The following is a 13,608-nucleotide window of genomic DNA, read 5'->3' as shown; positions in this document are numbered from 1 at the left end:
CAACATGTTATTGCATTTGTTACATTGATAGCTAGGAGGGCCATTTTGTTGAAGTGGAAGAATACATCAGCTCCCACTTTGTCACAATGGTTCTCTCAAGTGATGCTATGTCTTAGTTTGGAGAAAATTAGAAGTCAAACCTTTGAACCTTTATTTGATTTTGAGAAAAGATGGGGCTCATTTGCTTGTTATTATCATTTGAGTTAATTGATATAATTTTTCCACGATCTAATTGTAAATTTTTTAGTATATTTTCTTTTCTTGCTGGCGGTTTGATGTTTACTTTTAGAAGCTTTTTGTATGAGCATGACTCCGGGGTTGTACACCTAATGGGTTCTTTTTTTTCTCACTTTTCTGCTTAGTAAGTTTTTTTTGTTATCACAAATTTTTTTTTCAATCTTTAAGATAATGTCTTTTTTGAGACATTGTAAGTGTTGTTACTTCAATGTACTCATGTTATTTTTCCTGTATAATATAACAATAAAAAGATTTGAAAAGAAAGAAAGAAACAATACAAAAACTACACTAAACTAGGAAAAAAACAACACAAAATCTACACTAGACTACAGACCTACCTAGGACTGCATAAAGTGCACAAAACTGTGCAGGCATTACAATAAATAATAAACAAGACAATATGCACAGTAGAGGGCAGTAGGTTGGTGTCAGTCCAGGCTCTGGGTATTGAAGAGTCTGATGACTTGGGGGAAGAAATTGTTACATAGTCTGGTCATGAGAGCCCAAATGCTTCGGTGCCTTTTGCCAGATGGCAGGAGGGAGAAGGGTTCGTATGAGGGGTGCGTGGGGTCCTTCATAATGCTGTTTGTTTAACAGTCAGGTTATTTAACAGTTCTCAGGAACAGAACCCTGTTGCCTGGGGTCTGCCTGTACAACGTATTGCTTACTTTCTAAAGGCCAGTTTGATTGAAATTATCTCCACTGTTTCAGAGCAATTACCTTTCAGCAAAATAAATTATTGATATTCAGAGACTTGGATTAATTGTTCTCAACTTATTTTGTTTTTTCTTGTTTCTGTTGTTCCTTCCCTTTCACATTCTGTGTTCTCCTTTCTCCTGTGCACACTCATTCTGCAATCTGTTCTCCCTTGTGCTCTTGCCACTGGTTGCTTTAGCCAGTGGAGGGGCTTCTCGTCTGCCACAACTCTATGGCATTTTGGGAATGGGAACAAGCTCCGCCCCCTACTGTACGACCTCCCAAAAAATCCTTCTCTGAGTGCTCTCTGGTACGTTGTGCTCGATCTCTGTGCAAGGCAGCACGGTGACAGGTTCTAATCTTTCACAGCTTTGATTTGCAAGGTCAATATGTTTGCCTCACTGAAGTAGGGCTTGCACCTGAAGAACTAACCTGGAAACATTAACCATCATTTCCTCCAGGTAGGTTAGAAATCTCTCTTAGCATTTTCCACAAAGCCATCACAGCATTTGTTTTTAAAATATGTTCCTTCACTGAAGAGAGGAATATCAATATTAAGAGACTCCAGCACTCTAGGCCCGGTATCCATAGAAACAGTGGGATTGGAAGTAAATCTTGGGCCTTCATCATTTCATTAAATCATTGTTTACCATGTATGTTGGCGCGTGGCCAAGTGGTTAAGGCGTTCGTCTAGTGATCTGAAGGTCGCTAGTTCAAGCCTTGGCTGACGCAGCGTGTGTGTCCTTGAGCAAGGCACTTAACCACACATTGCTCTGCGACGACACTGGTGCCAAGCTGTATGGGTCCTAATGCCCTTCCCTTGGACAACATCGGTGGCGTGGAGAGGGGAGACTTGCAACATGGGCAACTGCCAGTCTTCCATACAACCTTGCCCAGGCCTGCACACTGGAAACCTTCCAAGGTGCAAATCCATGGTCTCACGAGACTAACGAATGCCTATAAATAAAATGTTTACCATGTAGTACAACATTTCCCACCTTTGCTGCTGACTTCTTCATCTGCCTACCCAATGTAAGTCTATCAAAAGCTTGGGTTTGTCTCAGGAAGCATGCAGGTTTTGTGGAAATCAGCCCCAAATTACTGCCAAATAAATTGAAAATTGTTTTCTGACTCCATTCCTGAATTGCTTAGCTCCTAATTTAAGATTATACCCCCTTCTCACTATGATTCATTTACAAAAAGAAATATCTTCTCCACATCTGTCAAACTCTTTCATCATTTTTAATTTCAAGAAAAACAAGATATTTGTGTGTCCTTCCTCAGTACATTCCCCTCCAGTCCTAGTATCATGCTGGTGTCAGGTATCAAAGGAAACATGTCTGATTCAGAAAAGCATTCTGTCCCCTCCACCTTAGCTCATCACATGGCTAGCTCTAGGTTCCTTTTAACCACTCTTGGCATCTTGAAGTGATTATGCTAAATTTGCATCAACTACCAGGATTTTGTATCAGGGCCAGTCAGAGCTGGCATGAAACTGCCCAACACGTTGTGTAGGACAGGGACAGAAGTAACTTGAGTCCTGTCTGTTTGCAAGAGGTACCTTTATTAATTACTGCACTGGAAGCTGGCCACAATGCATGGAACATTCAGGCACCTGATTTGGCAGCATCTCCAGGTTGTCATTAATGAGAATTGTTCCTTACTTACTCCATGCACTTGAGCTGTTATGATGGTTGGTCACCTCACTGTTGTAGCCACTTGAGTCTTTACCCACTCCTGCATTCTCATTGCAACACACATAAGGTAATTTTGTGAGATTGGACATGAACTTTCAATCATTACCACCCCCATCGCCCACTGTCTGACTTTACACCACTGTGATTTTGTTGAAGGCTGCTGAGGAATTTCACCAGCTTTGATTTGATGCTTTGATTTCTATGAAGATGTGCTAACCAATGAATGAAATCTAATTTATGTGACATTACAAAGGCCAATAAATGAAAAACTTGTTGCTGAGGGAACAGAAGCTGTTGTTGAATGCTTGGGTTATTTGAAAATATTACTGGGTCTATGATCAGTCATTAACAGTGAGTTTGCAGGGTATTTTCACACCTTTCCTTCCTCATTATTTTCTATTCACAAAATTTCTTCTCTCTCACCCCTTTCCCTGCCTTTCTCTGTCATAGAGTTTGCTTTCCCTCATAACTGTCAATTCTTTGCTAAGATGTGTCACTATGTCACCAATTTGCATGCAAACCTCACCATGAATGATGTCAACATTAACGCCGCTCTACTCTACACAGCCTATGGAACATGTATGTGCACGTGAGTGTTCTCGTGTGTATACACTTATGAATTCAGTGTAAGAAGTACAACCTGCAAGAGAGGAGGGATTGCAGTGGTTGAATAAAGAAGCTGATTTGTTCTCTTTGGAACAGAGAAGGTTGATAAAGTGTTAAACTCTAGGGTGTCTTTTATAGAATAAATCAGGCGTCAAGTGACAGATGGGCTGTTAGCCAGCACCTTAACAAAGTAGAGACAATTTGAGGAAGCTTTTCTTCTGCAACATATGGTGACCCGGGCTCAACTGGCTGAATGAATCAAACCTTCAATGGATAGGTGCAGGGTTGTGGAGGGAACTTCCCTCAAACAGTAGCTTGCCACAAGTCGCTCTCCTTTGCTCCTTGCTGTTCAGTGACACCAAATAATTGCTGCAAACATGTAACTAGCTGTGGTATTCTATTAATTAAATCAATATTGTCACCACAACAATCAGCATGCTACAACTGAAAACACTGCAGCTTAGATCACCTTTCTGCAAGTGCTGTGCGTCAGTGTTTTGGTCACTTCTCTTCATCAGAATGTTTGGGGTAGGGCACAAAAAACAGTGCTGATTAGTGGAATTCTCAAGTAAATCAGTAAATATACAACCCTTCATGACCTCAGGGCATCCCATAGTTCCTTAAAGCTAATTAAATAATTTTGAAATATAGCTGCTGCTGTACAAAACTGGTAGTCATATCCCATAAACCAACTGTGGTAATAAGCAGGTAGCCTGTTTTAGTTCATCAAGTATTGGCCAGGACAGAAGCTCTAATTCTGCTGTTCTTCAAGGAATCGTGCTGTGGAATCTTGCAATCCTACTCAAGAGGGGAGACAGAAGGCCACAAAAGGCCAACTATATCACCCTGTTGTTGCCCTTCTTATTGTCAGCTACCTTGGGACATAAAGAAATTTAGTTATCAGAGAGGAAAGAATGGGTGAGTGACCAATTACCAGCTCTAACAGAGTGCCGTCACAAGTGGAAGGGACCAAATGGCTGCCTGCACTCTGACATTGTTCCATTCTTTTCTGCTTCTCGCTAGTGGTGGGTGTGAGCCATCTGCCTGTGAATATTTTTCCAAGTACGTGAATGGTCAGGAATAGATACGCAGACCATCAAATCTGTTCTGCTCAACAGATATATAAATTGCATCAATAAACACATCCCAGATTTCCCTTACAAATTGCATCACCTCTTTGAGAAGGTTAAACAAAATCTTTAGGCTATTTTAGACACTGCTCAAACAACTGCAGTGGTTATTGGTGCCAGTATCCCCAAGAACCCAGACTCTTAATGTAATTTGAGATGTCTTGCACTTGCAATACTTCGCCTTGTTCTGTATTCCTCCACCATCCTCCTTTCACATGAATCTCCACTTACTGTGTTCTAGGAAATGGAATGTCAGACACTCTTATTTCAAAGTCAAATAGATCACTGTCCATTACAACATTAAAGACTCTTAGAACTGGATCAGATGGTGTTCTACATAGTATGCTGAAAGAAGCCAATTGTGTTAAATCAGATAGGAGTCCATCCAGTAGAGCATCAGGGATCTCACCACATCCCTGTTCTAGTCACCCCCTTGTCAATCTATAATTAGCTCCCAGTAGAGCAATAGGTCAAATTTATGATCCTTAATGATGGCCTTATCCCTTCTCTAAATATGACCTCCTCCAGCTGCCCAGTCATTTAATGCTCGTGTGTTCCTCCATTTCAGGCCTTATGTGCATCCATGATTTTTGACTCACTATTAGAGCTTGTACTTTCATCTATAGAGATCCCAAATTCCTTTCCTAAACCTCTTTCATTCATCCAACTTCTATAAAGTTTTGGGTAATCTATACTAATACCTCACCATCTTTATTATATCCCGGCAATCTTCTCTCTTCCCTCTCAGTCTTCTTGCAAGATCTTGATTCAGAAATTAGCCTTCACCTTTTGCCTCCACAAATTGACTGCTTGACCCACCGAATTCCAGTACATGTGCTTTGAGGGATATGGGCAAGTTGTGGGCAAATGGGACTAGCTTATGAGGGTGTCTCGGTCAGCATAGACCAATTGGGCCAAAGGGCCTGCTTCATGCTGTGTAACTTCATGACCTCCTTGCTACACTTAGCATAAAATTTTGTCTGATTATTCCTCTGAGAAGTATGGGCTCATTTTATAGTATGGAAGGTGATATGAATATGCACATTGCTGTGCTGTAGTTTTGCCATATCCAAAAATGCCCAGTTGCATTCATCCACGGTTGCTTCGGTCTAAAACACGTGAGTGGTGTTACTTAGAGGCAACTCCATGATCGTGCAATATATTATAAGGGGAAAAGAAAGAGTGAGTAACTTTTGAGGAACAAGGAAAACGCATTTGGATGAACATTAAGAGTTGCATGATCTGTGAAAGGGGGAAGGAGAGCATTATCATTGGGAAGTAGGTGAGATGGAGGCTTGCAGTGAATGAGAAATAATCCATTATCTGTTAAAGCCCAAGAATATGACACAACCACTAGAGAAACGTCCCCCTATATGGAGGCAGTAATGGATTAAGTGGTACTTTGCATGGTACCCTTCTAACTACACCACCCTCTCCCAGCACACATCTGTATCCTACTACGGAGTGCCATTTCTGACAGGTTCATCGGATGCTTGGAAAAAGTAGCCCTAAATGGATTTTCCCTGATCCACAGAAATACATCCAGGAGGCCCGGAGTTTAGGAAAGAGCCTGCGGCAGCCAAAACTCTCTGATCTGTCACCCGCTGTGATTGCACAAACCAACTGGAAGTTTGTGGAAGGACTGCTCAAAGAATGTCGCATCAAGGTAATCACTTTCATCTTTTTTTTTCTCACTTGCACGTGGAAGGAAGGGATTTGGAGCAGCTGATATCAGTGCATTGTTTTCTTGCCCACTGCAATCTTGGGATTTTTTCAGGGTTGTTATTATCAACTGATGTCAAAGTCCTTGGAAAATATGTCTCTAGGGGAACTGGGGATCTAATCAGTTTGTCTGTGAACTTACTTGGGGTTTCTTGTAACCAAGACCTGGGAAATCTTTATTGCCACACTGGAAGGTTATCCACCAACATATGCCCCTACCAAGAGATGGGCATGAACCATCTCTAGGTAGCAACCTCTCTAGGTGGCAGCCTCTTTTGGGCTCTGGGGAAGAGACCATTTCCAGTTGAGGAATCTACCATAAGACGTAGGAGCAGAATTAGGCCAGTTGGCCCATTGAGTCTGCTCCGTCATTTCACAATGGCTGATTTATTATCCCTCTCAATCCCATTCTCCTGCCTTAGCCCCATACGCTTTGATGATCTGACTGATTACAAACCTTTCAACCTCTGCTTTAAATATACGCAATGACTTAGTCTCCACAGCCATCTGTGGTAATGAATTCAACAGATTCACCAACCTCTGGCTAAAAAAAGTTCCTCCTCATCTCTGTGCTAAACAGACATCCCTCTATTCTGAGGCTGTGCCCTCTGGTCCTAGACACACCCACTATTGGAAACTTTCTCCCTACATCCACTCTATTCAGACTTTCAATATTCAGTAGGTTTCAATGAGATCTGCCCTGACCCCATTCTTCTAAACTCCAGGGAGTACAGTCCCAGAGCCATCAAACGCTCTTTATATGTTAATCCTTTCATTCCTGGAATCAATCTTGTTAACTTCCTCTGGACTTTCTCCAATGCCAGTACATCTTTTCTTAGATAAGGGGTCCAAAACTGCTCACAATACTCCTAAGTGCAGCCTGACCAATGCTTTATAAGGCCTCAGCATTACATCCTTTTTCTCATATTCTAGTCCTCTTGAAATGAATATTAACATTGCATTTTCTTTCCTTACCACTGACTCAACCTGCAAGTTAACCTTAAGGGAATCCTGCACTAGGACTCCCAAACCCCTTTTGCACCTCTGATTTTTTATTTCCTCCTCATTTAAAAAAAATCTATGTCTTTATTCCTTCTACCAAAGTGCATGACCGTACATGTCCCTACACCATATTCCATATGCTACTAACACCTTAACTACATTCTACAGAGGTGTGGTTGAGAGTGTGCTGACCTTTAGCATCACAACCTGGTACTCCAGCTGCAGTGCTGTCGACAAAAAAGCCTTGCAGAGGGTGGTTAGGGGAGCAGAGGAGGTTACTGGGGTCTCCCCACCTTCTGTCCAAGACCTTTCAGAGTCGATGCCTCCAGAAGACACGGTACATCATTAAAGACCCCTCACACCCTCTCCATGAACTGTTTGTTCTTTTGCCATCAGGCAAATGTTACAGGAGCATCAAAACTAAAACCACAAGGCTACTGAACAGCTTCCTCCCACAGGCAGTCAGACTGCTAAATAGCTGCTCTATCTGACTCTGCTTTGGACACTTTTAGCTTGCACTGGACATTTATAACTTGATTTTAACTGATATGTGGCTGTTGTGTTTTACTATTTATTGTTATGTTTATTATTTAGTGTTGCGTTTGTTATGTTATGATTGCACTGCTCCTGGGAAACACTGTCTCAATCTGCCCTGCAGAGCTGATGTACAGTTCGAATGACAATAAAGTTTTTTGAATCTTGAATCTTGAATCTATTACTTTGCCCATTCTCTCAATCTGTCTAAATCCTCCTACAGACTCCCTGCTTCCTCAACAGTACCTGCCCCTCTGATAAGAAAGAATAGTTCTTTCTTATCAGTCTTCTGCATTTTGGTGCTATTTGTTACAGTACTGAGGAGGAATAATTAACCTACTAAGTAGTTTTTGTGGATTTTCCAAATTCTCAACAATATTTGCTTCCAGGCGTGTAAATACAAAACCTATTCATTACTTGGGATGTCCTGCATTGGGCTTTACAGCGAAGAAGCAGCAGAGTAATTTTGGGGCTAAGTGGGTTGACATAATAGACCTGTTTTTTTTTTATTGCCAGTTGTAAAAATGATAGAGGGCAAACTGATTTGAGGTGATAGGGGGTAAACTAATTGAGGTGGCAGGCTAAATGGGAGGGGTTTTATATCAAGGGGGCTTTGGAACAATCTTAAAATTCAAGCCAGAATATTCATGGGAAGAAGCTGAGGAGCTCCCCATACAAAGGGATAAACATCTGGATTCTCTGCACACAGAGTGCCACACCCAAAAAGCTTTCCCCCACTCCCAACGCCTTTTAGATAGATTCATTAACAATTTCAGACTTTATTGCTGGTCAAGGGTAAGAGAGGTTATGGATCTACAGTTGGTAAGTGGCATTCTATGTCTAATTAATTGTTGGATCATCTTGAGGGGGCTAAATGGCATGGTTCTGTTGAGCTTGAATGCAGTTAATTGTGACCAAGGGTGCTGAGGGTTCCATTCTGTTTGATCTGGGGTCTCCCTTTGTGATAATGGATGAACCTCAGTTGTCTTAATGAAGCCAGAGTAGAGACAAACTGCCCTGTATGTACTCAGGACTTGGATCAATCAGTTGGATGCTTGGGTAGATGTCCTGTGAGGAAAAAAAAAATGGCCAACCAACTTCACAGTGAGTTGCTGCCTCATCAGCTCACCAAGATGGTGTGCAACTTAAACACAAGTCATCTCTGTCACTGCACGGACAAGAAGTTGTCCAGGGAAGGGATGCCACCTACCCGAGACCTGAAGCCTGGAAAACACTTACTTCTCAATTGACATCACAGAAGTGAATCCTTGCATTGTTATTTATGGGATCATGGTTCATATGTCCCAGGTGATCCCTGTACCATAGCAGTGGCCTCATTTCACAAGTTCTTCAGTCACTGTGATGTGCAGTAAGGCATGTTGTGAATCAGATAGTTGCTATGGAAATAACAGTGGTCTTGATGGCTGAACAAGACATCATCATCACTTGTCCACCAAGGTTAACTCAGGTTCATCAGTTGAATTATATATGTCTGTTGGTAATTAAGCACAAGTTGATCTGTAAAGGTGGGATGTTTGAATTCATTGCCACATGCTACATTGCAGACCAAGCGAATGCTGGTGGAGAAGATGGGACACGAGGCAGTGGAGCTGGGACACGGAGAGGCCAACATCACTGGCTTGGAGGAGAACACCTTGATTGCAAGTTTGTGTGACCTACTGGAGAGAATCTGGAGTCACGGGCTGCTCATCAAACAGGTGAGTCTTTCAGAAGAGGGTGTGACCTGCCCCAGGCTACATCACGCTGTGTGACCTCACCTGGTATGGAGCTAGCATCCTCCATGGATAACTCTGCTAGTCTGTGAAGATGTTTGCCTCCTCTCTACAGCAGGCTATCTATGAGTCTTTCTCGTGCTTTTCTCCCTCTGGGGTTTCTCCTGCTGTTCCTCTCCTGAATAATGGACTTACCATGACTCAGTACCATTTATTAGCACATGACCTTCCTCAACAGTGATTATCTACTCTACTGACAATCTTTCCTCTTCCGTCCCAGTCCTAATGCAAGTTCTAGACCCGAAACTTTGACTTGCCTTTCTTGCCTCTGTAGTTGCTGCCTGACCCACTGAGTTTTACCAGCGTTCTGCATTTTGTTCAGAGTTGTCATTTTGTTTTATCATCTCAGGGGAAATCGGCACTCTGGTCCCACCTGATGCATTATCAGGAGTGCGAGGAGAAGCGGGAAGCAACTGTCGAGACCCCAGGTGAGCAGATGCCTGCTTGTAAGAGGATACTATTCTTGAAGAATATTTAGGAATAGAGGTCTGGGGTTGCAGAAGGTGGTGTTAGGGGAGTCAGTGGTTTCAGGTTAATCTTACAATCAAAGCTATGACAGTGTTCAGTTGGAGTGTTCAATGTAGGGTGCATTTGCATTCAGCATTGTTCAGAAATAGTGAAGCATTCTGCCTCCGATTAAATCACTGAAGCATCACTATTGGAAAACTGTTTATGATTCTCATTCCCACAGGACAGGGAGATTATAGCCTCTTTTGAAAGGACACAAATGGGAGTGACAACAATGATCGAGGAGCCAGATAGATGAGAAGCAATTTTATTGATATGGTCTTGCAGGAATAATGCAGTGATATGGTTACTGTTTTAGGATTCTCAAAGATGAGATAACACAGTGACTTCCATTTGTGTTTCTGGTTGATCCAAAGAAGCAGGGAAAAAGTTCAAAATTAATGTGTGGAAATACCATTTCAGTGAATGAATTGCCAGTCTATGGAATAAATACCCGCAGGGAAACACTCACAGACAGCTAGTAGTGATTCATTCAAATGCAAATTAGAAGTTCAGAAATTACTTTTTGGATGCAGCGTATGAATAATTGAAGGATTGACATGTGATGAATGTAGCCTCTTTTATTAGGAATTATTGACTTTGAATTTGAGGATTCCAATGTACTGGAGTTTCTCACTTCTTTTCTGGGGTTGCGGTGAGCTGAGGGACAGAGATTGACCAACAGCGTTATTCAGTCGAATTGCCTTATGCTGTGCCCAGCTCGAAGACTGAATATCAAGACCACCCCTCCTCCATCGTGGAGAGAAAGTTTGGCTGGTGTTACAGACCCCACATTCATGGTGATGCATGTGCAATAGACAGCAGATGCTGGAGCAACTCAGTGGGTCAGGCAGCATCTGTGGAGGGGAATGGACGGTGGAGACATGTCAACCCAAAACTGAAACAGTCCATTTCCCTTTACAGACAGTGCCTGGCCTGTTGAGTTTCTTTGCAACACTAAAGTGTTTTCGGACCCATCTTGGAGATATTGTCACAGGACCCCCTCCCTGGCAGCATTGTGAAGATTAAACCTTTGACTTGTGGAGACTCAGGAACATTGACAACCTAAAGCTGAAACTACCTCCCATTTAATCATCAATGGCTCTTTGCTAAAATCTTTATTCGATAACCAGGAAGTAATATATGTTATAAGTGGTGTATGGTTGGTTTTAAATCCCTCACTGAGCCTACTGCCTTCTGCTTTTCATAATGTTCCCACAGTTATGGCTGGGTCAGAACGGCGAAAATCGGAGTCAGGACTGATCTTGCCAACCCTGAAGGTTTCTCTCATCCAGGACATGAGGTACAGTGTGACTGTGGGTCTTTGCTCTTCAAAGTCAAAATCAAAAGTCAAGAAAACTTATCATCATAGTACATATATGTCAACATCTACTACCTTGAGATTCATTTTCTTGCAGGCGTTTATAGGAAAATAAAGAAATACAATATAATTTCTGAAAAACTAAACATAAATAAAGACTGACAAATAACCCATGTGTGAAAGAAGATGTATACTCAGTGTCCACTTAGTTAGGTACCCCTGCTCGTTAATGCAAATATCTAATCAGCCAATCACGTGGCAGCAACTCAATGCATAAAAGCATGCAGACATGGTCAAGAGGTCAACTGTTGTTCAGACCAAACATCAGAATTGGGAAGAAATGTGATCTAATTGACTTTGACCGTGGAATGATTGTTGGGTGGTTTGAGTATGCCAGAAATTGCTAATCCCGTGGGATTTTTACCAGTCTTTAGAGTTTACAGAGTATGGTGCAATAAACAAAAAAAAAATCCAGTGAGCAGCAGTTCTGTGGGCAAAAATGGCCTTGTAACAAGTGGCCAGACTGGTTGAAGCTGACAGGAAAGCAACAGTAACTCAAATAGCCACACATTACAACATTTGTGTGCTGAAGAGCATTGTAGAACAAACAACACATTGACCCTTGAAGTGGATAGGTCGCAGTAGGTTCCACTCCTGTCTGAATAAAGTAGCCACTGAGTGTATTTTGCAAACTATCAAACATTACCTTGATATCTGTGTGCACAGGCAAATGCACAAATGTGCTGGCATTCAGACACACGTCGCCAGAAGAACTTTTAATTCCGTTTTAGAACTGAATTACCCTGTATACTGTAATGTGGCAAATTTGATGTACTAACCAGTACATGTATACAGCAGAGAAGAATTAAACAGGGATCACAGCATTCGAAAAGGCTACTGGACTGGACCAAGCTGCTAGTTCTGCTAGTTCATTGTGAACCTACACAATGATGCCAGAATGGTGAATCCTTCTATTCCTTTCTCATTCCCGTATTTATAATTGTCCCTTTAAATCTAGCTATAATATTCCCTCAGTCACTCTGCCATTGGAGATTGCAGAATCCCATCAACCCGAGAAAGAAAATGTCTCCAGAATTTCTTATTAATGGCTTCCAGTTTTGATCTACTCCCTCCACAAGAAAATGTCTCTTCGCCTGCCTTAACAAACAGATTGCCAATCATTTTGAAACTGCTTCTCTCCAGGGAAGGATCCTAGTCTGATTAATTTTCCCGATAATTGCACACTCTGTGTTCTAGTCAGTTGGTTCGGCACTTTCTCCCACTGCCTCTGTTTGATTTTGTTGTTTCCCTGCATCAGGCAGTGTCTGCATTATTCAGATCCTTTCCCCCACCCTCTGCAGATGTTGTTGGCAATCACTTTTATTGCTTTTGCTATCAAATGTGCCATCTTATTTTATACTGGGGTAACCATAAGATCACTGTGGAAAAAAACAGGCAGCAGCCGTGAAGACCAGTCTCCATGTTATTTATAAGGCCTGATTCAAATGGCCATTAAACCTCAACAGCCTTTGCTGATAATTGACATAACAGGCAATTTCATGTCAACACGTTATAAATAATTCAGCAGGTGGTACTTCACCATCTGTTAATGAAAAAAAGATTTGCATTTTTATAGCACCGTTCATGTAATCAGAATGCTTCAAGACAATTTACAGTCAGCGATGTATTCAAAAACAGTGCGGTAGAAAGAAATATTGATAGGAGAGCTGACCCAATCATCCTTGAGTTGTGCAGGGAGAACTTTTATATCTGGCTGAGAGGGACAATTTACAATTTGACATCTTGTCTAATATATGGTATATCCAACAACACTGGAGTATGTCCAGAGTACGTGACCTGAGCAGGATTTGAACCCACCTTGTCCTGACTCAGTCACCACCAGCTACACACTGTCTGATTTGCCTGCCCAGTCACAATCTCCAACCCTTACAAATGCAGAACTATTGTGAATGAGGCAGGAGGCAGCAGGAGGAGAAACACTGATGTCACTTCATCTTTCAGGCATGTCCAACAGATGAGTGAGATCAAGACTGATGTTGGCCGTGCCCGGGCTTGGATTCGGCTCTCCCTTGAAAAGAAGGTGCTTTCTCAACAGCTCAAGCAACTGCTCTTCAACCAGAATCTCATCAAGTAAGTTTATGGGATTGATTTCTGTTGAATAATTCTATGTAAACTGAGGGTTTTATTGCAAATACTTGAATTTCTTTAGTCACATAAAGTTGTACTGCGTGGAAACAGGCCCTTTTGTCCAACTTGTCCTTGCCAACCAAGCTGTCTGCCTGAGCTAGCCAGCATTTGGCAACTCATTCCATATACGCACTAGTTGCCCCTCACATACATCC

At 42.0% G+C, this 13,608-nt stretch overlaps 1 protein-coding gene and 1 long non-coding RNA gene across 12 annotated transcripts in view; one reads left to right on the top strand and one right to left on the bottom strand.

Moving 5' to 3' along the window:
- Window positions 1-13,608, top strand: part of LOC140202734 (DENN domain-containing protein 5B-like) — a 301,107-nt gene that overhangs the window by 245,701 nt on the left and 41,798 nt on the right. For 7 of the 11 annotated variants that reach the window (XM_072267984.1, XM_072267990.1, XM_072267985.1 and 4 more), the window contains 6 exons: window positions 1,133-1,243; window positions 5,901-6,032; window positions 9,190-9,342; window positions 9,767-9,845; window positions 11,146-11,227; window positions 13,268-13,396. In XM_072267984.1, coding sequence (XP_072124085.1) covers window positions 1,133-1,243; window positions 5,901-6,032; window positions 9,190-9,342; window positions 9,767-9,845; window positions 11,146-11,227; window positions 13,268-13,396 — 686 coding nt within the window. The remainder of the gene's footprint in view (window positions 1-1,132; window positions 1,244-5,900; window positions 6,033-9,189; window positions 9,343-9,766; window positions 9,846-11,145; window positions 11,228-13,267; window positions 13,397-13,608) is intronic. The other 4 variants (XM_072267989.1, XM_072267994.1, XM_072267992.1 and 1 more) reach the window with 1 other exon arrangement.
- LOC140202735 (uncharacterized) overlaps window positions 1-13,608 on the bottom strand; it is a 60,611-nt gene that overhangs the window by 14,761 nt on the left and 32,242 nt on the right. The window lies entirely within an intron of this gene.

The sequence above is a fragment of the Mobula birostris genome, chromosome 9 (assembly GCF_030028105.1).
Source record: "Mobula birostris isolate sMobBir1 chromosome 9, sMobBir1.hap1, whole genome shotgun sequence".
Lineage (NCBI taxonomy): Eukaryota > Metazoa > Chordata > Chondrichthyes > Myliobatiformes > Myliobatidae > Mobula > Mobula birostris.
The sequence above is the reverse complement of the archived record's forward strand: the minus strand, read 5'-3'. Positions and strand labels throughout refer to the sequence as shown.